This window comes from Bufo bufo, chromosome 7, assembly GCF_905171765.1.
Source record: "Bufo bufo chromosome 7, aBufBuf1.1, whole genome shotgun sequence".
Classification (NCBI taxonomy): domain Eukaryota; kingdom Metazoa; phylum Chordata; class Amphibia; order Anura; family Bufonidae; genus Bufo; species Bufo bufo.
Window position 1 is genome coordinate 163616343 of NC_053395.1, and position 12470 is coordinate 163628812.

The 12470-nt window shown below is 43.6% G+C and overlaps 1 protein-coding gene and 1 long non-coding RNA gene across 2 annotated transcripts in view; both read right to left on the bottom strand.

Moving 5' to 3' along the window:
* Positions 1–12470, bottom strand: part of LOC121007922 — a 414279-nt gene that overhangs the window by 331326 nt on the left and 70483 nt on the right. The window lies entirely within an intron of this gene.
* Positions 1–12470, bottom strand: part of LOC121007921 (putative methyltransferase DDB_G0268948) — a 230177-nt gene that overhangs the window by 185830 nt on the left and 31877 nt on the right. Inside the window, exon 2 of the mRNA XM_040440189.1 lies at positions 9746–9897. Coding sequence (XP_040296123.1) covers positions 9746–9856 — 111 coding nt within the window. The 5' untranslated portion in view covers positions 9857–9897. The remainder of the gene's footprint in view (positions 1–9745; positions 9898–12470) is intronic.

Below are 12470 nucleotides of genomic sequence, written 5' to 3' on the forward strand. Positions count from 1 at the left end.
ACAGCAAAGTCACAGACAAGGAAAGCAACACCGACACCAGCTGTTCAGAAAAAAAACTTTACTGAACAGAAGTATTAACCTCTTCAGGACACAGGGCGTACCTGTACGCCCTTTGCATTTCCGATCACCACCGTGCGGCGGGCGGTGATCCGAAGCCGGTGCCTGCTCAAATCATTGAGCAGGCACCTTGGCTAAATGCGCCAGGGGGTCCCATGTCGGCGATCGCCGCAAACCGCAGGTCAATTCAGACCTGCGGTTTGCAGCTTTTTATTGTGCGGGCGGCGGCGGTGCCCTCGGGTCCCTGTGGGGCTGTGGGGGGGGACCTGATGGCATGGAAGGCAGCGTGATGTCTTCCTGAGGCATCTGCGCTGCCTTCCAGTGACGAGCCTGTGAGATCCAGCCCCCTGGAAGTATTGGAATGCATTGTAAAGGATCAGACCCCCAAAAGTTTAAGTCCCAAAGTGGACAAAAAAATTAAGTGAAAAAAAAAAAAGTTGAAAAAATAAAGTTTTCCCTCCAAAAAATTAAAAGGTTCAAGTAAAAATAAATAACGTCATTTTCCCCAAATAAAGTAAAAAAAAAAAAAATTGGTAAAAAATAGGGGGGGGGGGGGGGGGGGGGATAGACATATTAGGTATCGCCACGTGCGTATCGACCGGCTCTATAAAAACATATCACATGACCTGACTCCTCAGATGAACACCGTAAAAAATAAAAACTGTGCTAAATAAACCATTTTTTGTCACCTTACATCACAAAAAGTACAACAGCAAACGATAAAAATGGCGTACGCCCACCAAAATAGTACCAATCTAACAGTCACCTCATCCTGCAAAAAATTAGCCCTTACCTGAGACAATCGCCTAAAAAATATAAGCTATGGCTCAGAATATTGAGACACTTAAACATTTTTTTGTTTTAAAAAAGCTGTTATTGTGTAAAACGTACATAAATAAAAAAAAAAGTATACATGTTTGGTATCGCCGCGTCCGTATCGACCGGCTCTATAAAAATATCCCATGACCTAACCCCTCAGATGAACACTGTAAAAAATAAAAACTGTGCTAAATAAACCATTTTTTGGTCACCTTACATCACAAAAAAATCCTGCAAAAATCATACCCCACCCACGATAATCGCCCAAAAACTGAAAAAAACTATACTAAGAATATGGCAACACTAAAACATGATTTTTTTGTTTCAAAAATGAAATCAGTGTAAAACTTACATAAATAAAAAAATTTTAATACATTTTAGGTATCGCCGCGTCCGTGACAACCTGCTCTATAAAAATACCACATGATCTAACCTGTCAGATGAATGTTGTAAATAACAAAAAAGTTTAAAACTGCCAAAATACTGGTTTAGTTTACCGGTAAATCCTTTTCCAGGAGTCCGACATGACAGCACCCATGGAGGTTGTCCTATTGGTCTCTGTAGGGACAGGAAGCGCGAGAGATTAAAAGGCACCCTCCCCTCCCACTCCAGTGTTTTTCCAAATTACTACACCGGATAGAATCCAACTCTTTTATTAATAACAATGTTACATTCACACTGCCATCAAGTTTGGAACCAATATACCAGGGAGGGTAATATGGGGTGCTGTCATGTCGGACTCCTGGAAAAGGATTTACCGGTAAACTAAACTAGTATTTCCAGGACGTCCCTCCATGACAGCACCCATGGATAACTAACAACTTAATATCCTAGGGAAGGGGGGGGGGGCGACTACTGCCTGCAGGACTTTCCAACATCTCTTTTGAAGCTTTCAAGCCTCTATTCTTTCCACCAAATTGGATGAATAAATTACTTGATCTTCTCCAGGTTCTTGTTCTGTCAAGATAGGCTATAATCATTCTTCTAACATCCAGGCACTGGAATCTCTTCTCCTGTATATTTTTGGGAGAGGAATAAGGGAGTGTTAGCACTTGCTCTCTATGAAAGTTTGAGACCACTTTAGGTAAAAAGGCTGGATCTAGCTTCAGGATTATGCGATCATCCAAAATCCTTAAGTATGGTTCTTTAATAGATAACGCCTGAATTTCTCCTATCCTGCGAGCTGTGGTCATGGCCAGAAGGAACACCGCCTTGAAAGAAATTTTTCCGATATAAGATCGATTGGCTCAAAAGGGGGTTCACATAAACCTTCTAAGACTACATTTAAACTCCATGGCGGAATAGATTGTCTCAAGGTGGGTCTCATCCTAGAAGCTGCCCTTCGGAAACTCCTAATCCATCTGTGTTCTGCTAGGGGTGTATCTAGACAACAGCTGAGTGCCGAGATCTGGACTTTAAGCGTGCTGGGTTTTAGTCCTGCATCAAATCCTTCCTGAAGAAATTCTAATATGCAACCCACCGAAGGAGATCTGATATATATTGCTCTCGTGATGGGTTTGCGGCACCCTTGTAGAGTTGAGATTACCTTATCTGAAAGACCCCAGTTTAAAAAGGTTTGCCTCTCAGGATCCAGGCTGTTAGATTCAGTCTGTCCAGATTGGGATGTAAAAGCGGTCCTTGTGACAGGAGATCTTGTCTTTTTGGAAGGGTCATCGGTTTTCTGATGGACATTATCTTTAGAACCGAAAACCAGGCTCTCTTGGGCCAGGCTGGTGCCATCAAAATCAGTGTAGTTGAACTCGCTCTCAACTTCTTCAGGATTATCGGTATGAGGGGAAGTGGAGGAAATGCGTAAGCTAGACTCATGTCCCATTTTTGGGATAGAGCATCTACCGCCAATGGTCTCCCTCTTGGGTCTAGCGAGAAGAAATAGTCCAGCTGAGTATTTCTGTTGGACGCAAATAAATCCACCTGTGGTCTCCCCCATTCCTGACAAATCATCTGGAACACTTCCTTGTTTAATTTCCACTCCCCTGGTTCGACTCTGTGCCGGCTGAGGAAGTCCGCTGTGGAGTTGAGGGTCCCTTTCAGGTGCGTAGATGTAATGGATAAGACCTTCTTTTCTGCCCACTCGAAGATTAGATCCGCTAACCACTGAAGTTGAGGGTTCTTTGTCCCTCCCTGCCGTTTTATATAACAGACTGTCTTCATATTGTCAGACAAGACTCTGACACTATGATCTATGAGGAGATGTTCTGCGGTTTTCAGAGACTCCCAAACAGCTTTCAGCTCTTTGTAGTTTGAGGATCTTAGGGCGTCTGTACTGGACCAACTGCCCTGAAAGAACTGGTCCATTAAATGAGCTCCCCAACCCCGGCTTCTTGCATCCGTGGTTATTATCCTGAGAGGTATCATGTTCCAGGAAACCCCCCTTGACAGGTTCTCTTCTGCCAACCACCAGGAGAGGGAGTCTACTGCTCTGTCCGAGAGAACTATCCCGTAGTTTAAACGATCGGTGATCTTTGTCCCAGGTAGATAGGACCTCCCCCTGGAGAGTTCTTGAATGGAACTGGGCCCAAGGTACTTTTGCGATGCACGAGGTCATTAGACCCAGGATCTGCATGGCCTCTCGCAGTGTCCGCTTTTCCTTTAATCTGAAGGAGTTTATTCTTTCCCTTATGTTGATCTGCTTGCCCTGAGGAAGGAAAGAATGCTGAGCTACTGAATCTAAGAGAGTTCCCAGGAACAACTTCTTTGTTGCAGGTTGTAAATCCGATTTTTCGTGGTTTATCTTCTATCCCAGATTTGTGAGCAAGGATAGAGTTTCTCTTGTGATGCTCTAATTCCTGTTCTGACTCTGCAACAAGTAGAAAGTCATCTAGGTATGGGATAATAGTTACCTGCCTCTGTCTTAGATAGGCCACTATCTCTGTCACTACCTTTGTGAAGATACAGGGGGCTGACGACATCCCAAACGGAAGGCACTGAAATTGGTAATGCAATATCTTCCCTCCTTTCTTGATTGCAAATCTCAAGTACTGCTGAAACTGATGGTAAATGGCATCCTTTAGATCCAGGGTGCACAGAAAAGCCCCTGGACTTATCAGTGGAATCGTAGATTTTATTGACTCCATCTTGAAATGATAATGCGTTATCCATTTGTTTAAGAATTTTAGGTTGATGATGGTCCTTTTGGAGCAGTCTGGTTTTGTTATGGAAAAAAGTTTTGAATAGTGACCCTTGAATATCCTCTGTAAGAGGGACCTGCACTATTGCCCCCAATATCAGTAGCTTTTGTACATCTGCATAAAGTTGATCCTGAAGTGAAACCAACTGGAAATCTGTAGTTTGAAACAGTTGTGGTGGAGGGAAGCGAAACTCTATTCTGAACCCTTTCTGGATGGACTCCAGAATATATTGATTCTTGTTTATTTGGATCCAATTTTCCCAAAAGAACTGGAGTCTGCCCCCTACTGGCCTGGCGTCATTGTCTCTGTCTTGGTATTGGGATTAAAGAGAAACCCTCTACCTTTTCCTCCTTTCAGGTAACTCCATCTTCCCTTTTTCCCTTTGCCCCTAGGAGCGTTTTGGAAACTGCTTGCCGGCTTACGAAAGGGCAATGGTTTCCTGCTTTTCTCCTCAGGGAACCCTTTCTTTTTATCAGCCGTCTTTTCAAGAATTTCATCTAATACCGGGCCAAAGAGGTGGGACCCTTTAAGAGGTATAGCGCAAAGCTTATTTTTAGAGGCTATATCCCCTGACCAGGATTTTAGCCACAACGCTCTCCTAGCTGTATTTGTCAAGGAATCTGCCTTTGCTGCAAATCTTATGGACTCAGCTGAAGCGTCTGCCATAAAAGACACGCCTAATTTAAATAAAGGTAGCGAACCCAGGATCTTTTCCCTAGGGGTGTCCTGTTTAAGATGCTCCTCCAGCTGATTCACCCATAAACACATAGATCTGGCTACCGAGGTAGCAGCAATGTTAGTATTGATTGTGTTGGCTGATACCTCCCACGCTCTTTTGAGTAATCCATCAATCTTTCTATCCATTGGATCTTTTAATTGAGCAGAATCCTCAAATGGTAGTGTGGTTCTCTTAACCACTTTTGCTACCTGGATATCAACCTTAGGGACCACATCCCACAGTTTTCTATCCTCAGGGTTGAAAAGTATCCCATTTTTAAATTCCTGTGGTATATGTAACTTATCAGCATCAGCCCACTCGATCACCAAGTCCCTTAAATTTTCGTTTACAGGGAACAACTTCTTTTTCTCTGCTTTTAACCCGCCAAACATTTCATCCTGCACTGAGCGAGTCTGCTCTTCTTCCTCAATATCCATTGTCTGTCTTACTGCCGAAAGAAGGGGGTCTAAATCTTCTTGTAAAAAAAGATCTCTTTTGATCCTCTGCAAAATATGACGAACCCTGATCTTCAATCTCTTCTGAAAGATATAACCCCTCTTCCTCAGACTGACTCCATTAGTACTCTGGGTCTTTTTGCGGGAGGGGAACCAGAGCACGGTTTCTGAACCATATTGGAACTGGCTGCCTGGATTTCCTCTCACAATCACTCTTAAGTCTGACAAAAGAGACGACTGCTCCTCTGAGAATTTTCGCCAGACAGTCACTACATAAAGCATTTTTATATGACTCTGGCAACTTTTTTGAACAGATAGCACATCTTCTAGCTTTCCTTTTAGGTTCTCCCAGAGATTTAACTGTAGAGTCTCTCTCTCCCTACAAGAGGAGGAGAGAGAATCCATTAGTTGAATATGCACTGCATAAAAAAAGTGATATATGAGCCCTTTCTCAGGCACTTACATGACCCTGGACAGGGATGTCTGCACTAGTCTCCTGCATAGCAGCCATCTGGAACTCCATGCCTCATACTGACAGTGAACTCACATTTTATGTCCTACCTGGTCCATCCTGTCACCGTGCAGCTCCGCCTCCTCTCTTCCTGGGGGGACTCATTCAAACGAAGAGTCAACCCCCTCTGCATGCTACCGCCGTCCCGGTCTCTAGCGTTACCTGGGCGCCGCCATCTTCTTCCGACTATGTGATCGCGACTTCCGGTCACATGGTCTTCCGGCCGCATGCCGACAGGAGGAGCGCAGGAGCCGCAGCAGAGCCCAGAGCTCCCCACCGGAAGAAGTGGCCTCGGCTTCACACGATACCGCGGCAAAGAGGTACAAGGTATCAGGGTCAGCTAGGGGACCTCTACCCCGAGAGGTGCTAGCGTTAGGCCTCCTGAATCTGAAGAGGAGAGGAAGAACCCCCCCCGACCAGATTCAGCCTAAATCCTTCTTATTCCCAAGAGCAGGGAACAAATTCTCTCTGCTCCTATCCCTGTAGGGACAGGAAGAACACTGGAGAGTGGGAGGGGAGGGTGCCTTTTAATCTCTCTCGCTTCCTGTCCCTACAGAGACCAATAGGACAACCTCCATGGGTGCTGTCATGGAGGGACGTCCTGGAAAACAGCTATTTCTTGTTACCTTGCCTCACAAAAAGTGTAATATAGAGCAACCAAAAATCATATGTACCCTAAACTAGTATCAACAAAACTTCCACCCTATCCCGTAGTTTTTAAAATGGGGTCACTTTTTTGGAGTTTCTACTCTAGGGGTGCATCAGGGGGCTTCAAATGGGACATGGTGTCAAAAAAACCAATCCAGCAAACTGTCTTCCAAAAACCGTATGGCATTCCTTTCCTTCTGCTCACTGCCGTGTGCCCGTACAGCAGTTTACGACCACATATGGTGTGTTTCTGTAAACTACAGAATCAGGGCCATAAATATTGTTTTGTTTGGCTGTTAACCCTTGCTTTGTAACTGGAAAAAAAAAAAATTAAAATGGCAAATCTGCCAAAAAAGTGAAATTTTGAAATTGTCTCTCTATTTTCCATTAATTCTTGTGCAACACCTAAAGGGTTAACAACGTTTGTAAAATCAGTTTTGAATACCTTAAGGGGTGTAGTTTCTAGAATGGGGTCATTTTTGGGTGGTTGCTTTTATGTAAGCCTCACAAAGTGACTTCAGACCTGAACTGGTCCTTAAAAAGTTGGTTTTTGAAAATTTTAGAAAATTTCAAGATTTACTTTTAAACTTCTAAGCCTTGTAACGTCCCCCAAAAATAAAATGTCATTCCCAAAATGATCCTAACATGAAGTAGACATATGGGGAATGTAAAGTAATAACTATTTTTGGAGGTATTACTATGTATTATAGAAGTAGAGAAATTGAAACTTGGAAATTTGCTAATTTTTCAAAATTTTTTGCAAATTTGGTATTTTTTTATAAATAAAAATTATTATTTTTTACTCCATTTTACCACTGTCATGAAGTACAATATGTGACGAAAAAACAGTCGCACAATGGCCTGGATAAGTCAAAGCGTTTTAAAGTTATCACCACTTAAAAGTGACACTGGTCAGACTTGCAAAAAATGGCCTGGTCCTTAAAGGGATTCTGTCACCAGGTTTCACCCCTGTCAGCTAAACACATGCTGATGTTCAGGGCCTCATCAGGATTCCTAATGTGGGCTTCTAAATGTGATCCGTAGCCTTATTTTGCTAAAAAACTGGCTTTACTAACCTGTCACTCAAAGAAATAAGGTGCCCAAGGGGATGTCAGGGGATGTCAAGGGATGCAAGGTGCCCACCGCACCCACCCCCGTTCGTGCCCAGCGCCGCCTTTCCAGACTTCTGCACCACCTCCTAATCCTCTGTGCCACCTCTCGCTCTCCCTCCATCCCCCCTCCTCCTGCTGTAAGATATCGCGCGTGCGCACAGGGCTCTGAGAGGCTGGCGCCAGAGTGCAGGTCATACCTGGGTTGAGCGAAGTGCCGGTGCATGCGCACTTCGCTTCAAGAAGCCAAATCGAGAAGTCTGCACGGGCGCATCAGGCAGAGCCCTGTGCGCATGCGCGAGATCTTACAGCAGGAGGAGGGAGGATGGAGGGAGAGAGAGAGGCGGCACAGAGGATTAGGAGGCGGTGCAGAAGTCTGGAAAGGCGGCGCTGGGCACGAACGGCGGTGGGTGCGGCGGGCACCTTGCATCCCTTGACATCCCCTGACATCTCCTTGGGCACCTTATTTCTTTGAGTGACAGGTTAGTAAAACCTGTTTAGCAAAATAAGGCTACAGATCACATTTAGAATGATACCACAATAAAGAAAAAGAGTGCTAAACACACCGGTATGAGAAAATACAAATCAATTTTATTCAATATCCATAAAAGACATACATGATACATATTATAAGACAATAAATGAGCAGGGACAACCACAATCCTGCATCACACTGCTACCTGCCCCATCCATTGGACGGACGTAAATGGATCTCCATATATGTGATATATAAATAATCAATTATCCCAAAGGATATAATACCAGGAGCATGGAGAATCTATAGCAAAGGTGCGCTTGCCTCAATACACCGGTGTGCATGAATACCAAAATAGCAGACACAAGATCCGAAAATATAAGGTAAAGCAGGTGTATAGGGCTACATACCAATAGAGCAGGGACAGGTATCAGGGCAATGGCGCTCCTCAACGCGCGTTTCGCGTATAGTTTGCTTCCTCAGGAGGAGTTCACATTTAGAAGCCCACATTAGGAATCCTGATAAGGCCCTGAACATCAGCATATGTTTAGCTGACAGGGGTGAAACCTGGTGACAATCCCTTTAAGGTGAAATAAGACTGTCCTTAAGGAGTTAAACACAATCTCAAATGTAGTAAACATATAATAAAGTTACATACGCTCGGCCTGGACGCTGAGACCCCTGTTCTGCACAACACAGCGCCCCAAGATGGCGGACAGACATCACTTGCGATAATTTACCTATTGCGGGCACAACCATCACTGCCCCGCCATACAACTTATTACCCTAGGAAACAGGAACAATTGTGTGTGGTGCAAGATACAGGCAGCCCACTGTGCAGCACAAGAGCTCACAATCTTTCAGGTTTATACAATACTTTCTCTTACCTTCTTCCTAAATGACACGTGTCCATAATAATCCCAGTCAAGACACTGGAGTAGCTCAAGTTTGCAGTGAAGTCCCTTTTTTGATCCAGGAGCAAACTAGAAACTTATAATTAGTAGGTCCTGGTGTTGGGTAATTTCAGAATCTTTCACTTTTCTCCGATCAGACTCTAGAACGACATTGGCTAACACACGGGCCGATGGGTCTGTATTAAGTGCTCTTATGGCCCCTATCAATGCAGTCGGAAAGCCCATTTTATGGAGCACCGAGAAGGCAAGCGACCAATTCACCCGGTCGAATGCCTTCTCGGCATCCAAGGTGAAGAACACCATGGGCAACGCCATTCTATTGACCCTGTCGAGCAAGTTGAGTACTCTCCTGGAGTTATCTGTGATTTGTCTTCCAAGTACGAATCCCACCTGGTCTGGAGCTATTAAGGATGGTATTATAGCTGCCAGTCTGTTTGCCAATAGTTTGGCATATATTTTTAAATCGGTGTTGAGGGATATTGGCCGGAAATTTTGTCGTTCCCAATGTGCCGCACATATATAGGTAATCTACACCTGCTGTGCAACAATTGAAATTGAGGCAACACTGATCCCACCGTTTAGCCTGTTTGATGCCTTGGTCAATAGGAATCATGGCATTAAATAGTTTTCAGAGAGACCTAGTGATGAGCAGGTATGTGGAACACTACCACCGCAGCCACTGTGACAGGCAGTGATTGGGTGTAGGTGTCATCTGAAATATACTGGCAAGTCCCAAATGTAGTTTGGAATCTAGCAGCAGCAGGATGGAATGAACCAGCCCTGGTCTGGAAGCATCCCTTTAAACAGACATGCCTGGGGATGACTAGTCCTCTTAACACTACATTACATATAAATAGACTTGTAATAATCCACTCAATAACATATCTTACTTTTGCTTTCATGTAGGATAGAATCATATTACAGATGTCGTTGGAGGCAGGAATCATATATTTTTGATACACAGAAGAGAATGTTGCCTTCTGAAACACTTCGACTGCCATGGTGATCTTTGCTTTGGCTGTTGCAGTTGTAACGTAAAAATCTGTCAAATAAAATTTTTTGCAACAATATTACATTTTTTTAATGAACATTCAATGGTATTCCTTATAAACAGCATCAATCTATGTACATTGAAGGGCTCAAATTTAATATAATGTCTGCACCTAAAAGGTGTCTAAAAAGTGGTACAATTTGGCACAAATAAGATTTACATACTCTTTTCTGACTTGTCCAAAAAGAGATTGGCCTGTCACAGACATGAGACAGTTAGATGCCTGGACCCCATGCAGAACAGATGCATGGTGTTCAGAAACCAAGATGCTCAGACATGATGCAGTCAGATGCCTGGACCCCATGTGGAACAGCTGCATGGCTGTCATTGACAGAGCTGCACAGACATGACACCTGAACCCATGCAGAATGGATGCATGGAATTCCCAGTCAGACAAGGGTAAAGAAACTGACAACTAGAGGTGAGCGAATCGAAGTTTACAAAGTGGAATTAGATCCGAATTTCAGGAAAAGTTCGATTTGCACTGATTCCGAATTTCCTCACGCTTCGTGGTTCCGAATCACATTTTTTCCTAAAATGGCTGCTGCACGTGTGAGGACGTGAAGCAAGGAATTCTGGTAACATGGGATCACCCATAATGCCATGCATTAAGATCGGCGTCTAAAGTTCGGGTTCAGGTTATCGAAGAATCGCGTTGTGGATTCCGCTACCACAGACCATAACGGAATTTAGAATCCATAACGCGATTCTTCGATAACCCGAACTTTAGACGCCAAACTTAAAACACAAGTTCGCTCAACACTAATAGGGAGGAATCATTCCACAGCATTTATGTAAAACAGGGTTCAGTAGGGGAGGTGACAGCCTGGGTAATAGGAACAATTACACCTTGCTGCACTGACTGGGGATCTAAATTGCCATTATACAGCTCTGTAATTCCAGCAAACAGTTCTTGTTATTGGGGTGCAAGTGCTGTTTGATACAACCATTAACAGGGTTTATTACAAATAAATATTTCTACATCTTATTTGCCCTTGTGCGGTGCAGTTATATGTTCTAAAGCATTTTTGTCTTTTATGAGTGGGAAAAAAGGGCTCATTAGCAGTTGTGTGGTGAAGTGCAAAAATTACAGCCTTTTTTGGCCTGTATTAGTGGCACAAAAAACATTTTTATTTGGCGTTCAGCAGTGCAGTTATATGTTCTAAAGCCTTTTGTGTTGTGTATAAGTGGAAAAAAATAAGGGCCTATTTGCCGTACAGTTATATGTTCTAAAGCCCTTTTTTGCACGTATTAGTGGCACAAAAAAAGTATTTGCCATTGTGTGGTGAAGCGAGAAAATTACAGCCCTTTGTCGTGTATTCGTGGAATAAAAAAGGGCTTATTAGCCGTTGTGTGGTGAAGTGAGAAAATTAGACTTTTTTGGGGGTGTTTTAATTTCCTTTTTATTTATTTATCTGATCTAACAGTATGTCAGACAGAGAAGTGCCAGGCCCTGCACAGGTAAGTGGCAGAGGCCTAAAGGTTTCTGGTCCAGGCACAGGTTGCAGCAGAGTAAGAGGGCGTGGCAGCAGGAGTCGCAGCGAGAGGCCTGAGCTCCCAGAGGCCCCATTCACTTTAAATGGCAAGTGAAAATAAGAAAAAAACTTCAGGTCATATTTGCAGGCACCAAATACTTACAGGAAGTGCACAAATCGTCCCACAACATGGACAGTGACATACCAGAGGGGGAAAAAAAATAAGCAAAAATTCTACCCAAAAAATACGTATTTTAATCAGGGACCATTTTTATGCATCATAAAGGGAAACTTTCAAAAATGTGCCCTTCCTGAGCCTAGAAAAACCAAATTACGTACCGGTAATTCCCTTTTCATGAATCCTCCATGACGGCATACCATGAGAGATGACCCGCCTCCAACCAGGTAGGGACAGGAAGTATAAATTTGACTCTCCTCTGGCTCCTCCTCAGTGTCTTTCTGGATCGACAGCCTAGAGTGTTCTTTCGAATCTTTCCATTTATACTTTTTTTTTTTTTGCACACCATCACACACACCATCACCTATGTGTAGACCTATCATTCTTATGAATATATAATTTTTTTTTAATTTATTTATTTTTTTGGGTGGGAAACCCCTATGCAGTCATGGAGGATTCATGAAAAGGGAATTACCAGTACGTAATTTGGTTTTTCCCTTTCATCCTCCATGACGGCATACCATGAGATATAACATATTAAACAACTAGAGGAGGATTATAGCTTGAAGAACTTTCCTCCCAAAGGCTAGATCTTGACCTGCCTTAACATGGACTCTAATGTTTGATAAAAGTATTAGGGGTAGACCAAGTGGCCGCCCTACAGATCTGCTCTAGTGAAGCGTTAGCCCTTTCTGCCCAAGAGGCAGAAACCGATCTTGTAGAATGTGCTGTAAAGGCTTCAGGAGGAGATTTCCCAAGCGCCTTATATGATTCTGAAAAACCACAATTAGACTTACCGGTAATTCCGTTTCCTTGAATCCACCATGACGGCCCACATTGAGATTGACCCTTGACCTCTGTACGGGCAGGAACACAGAGTTTAAGAACCCCCCACCCCTCCACCTCCTCAG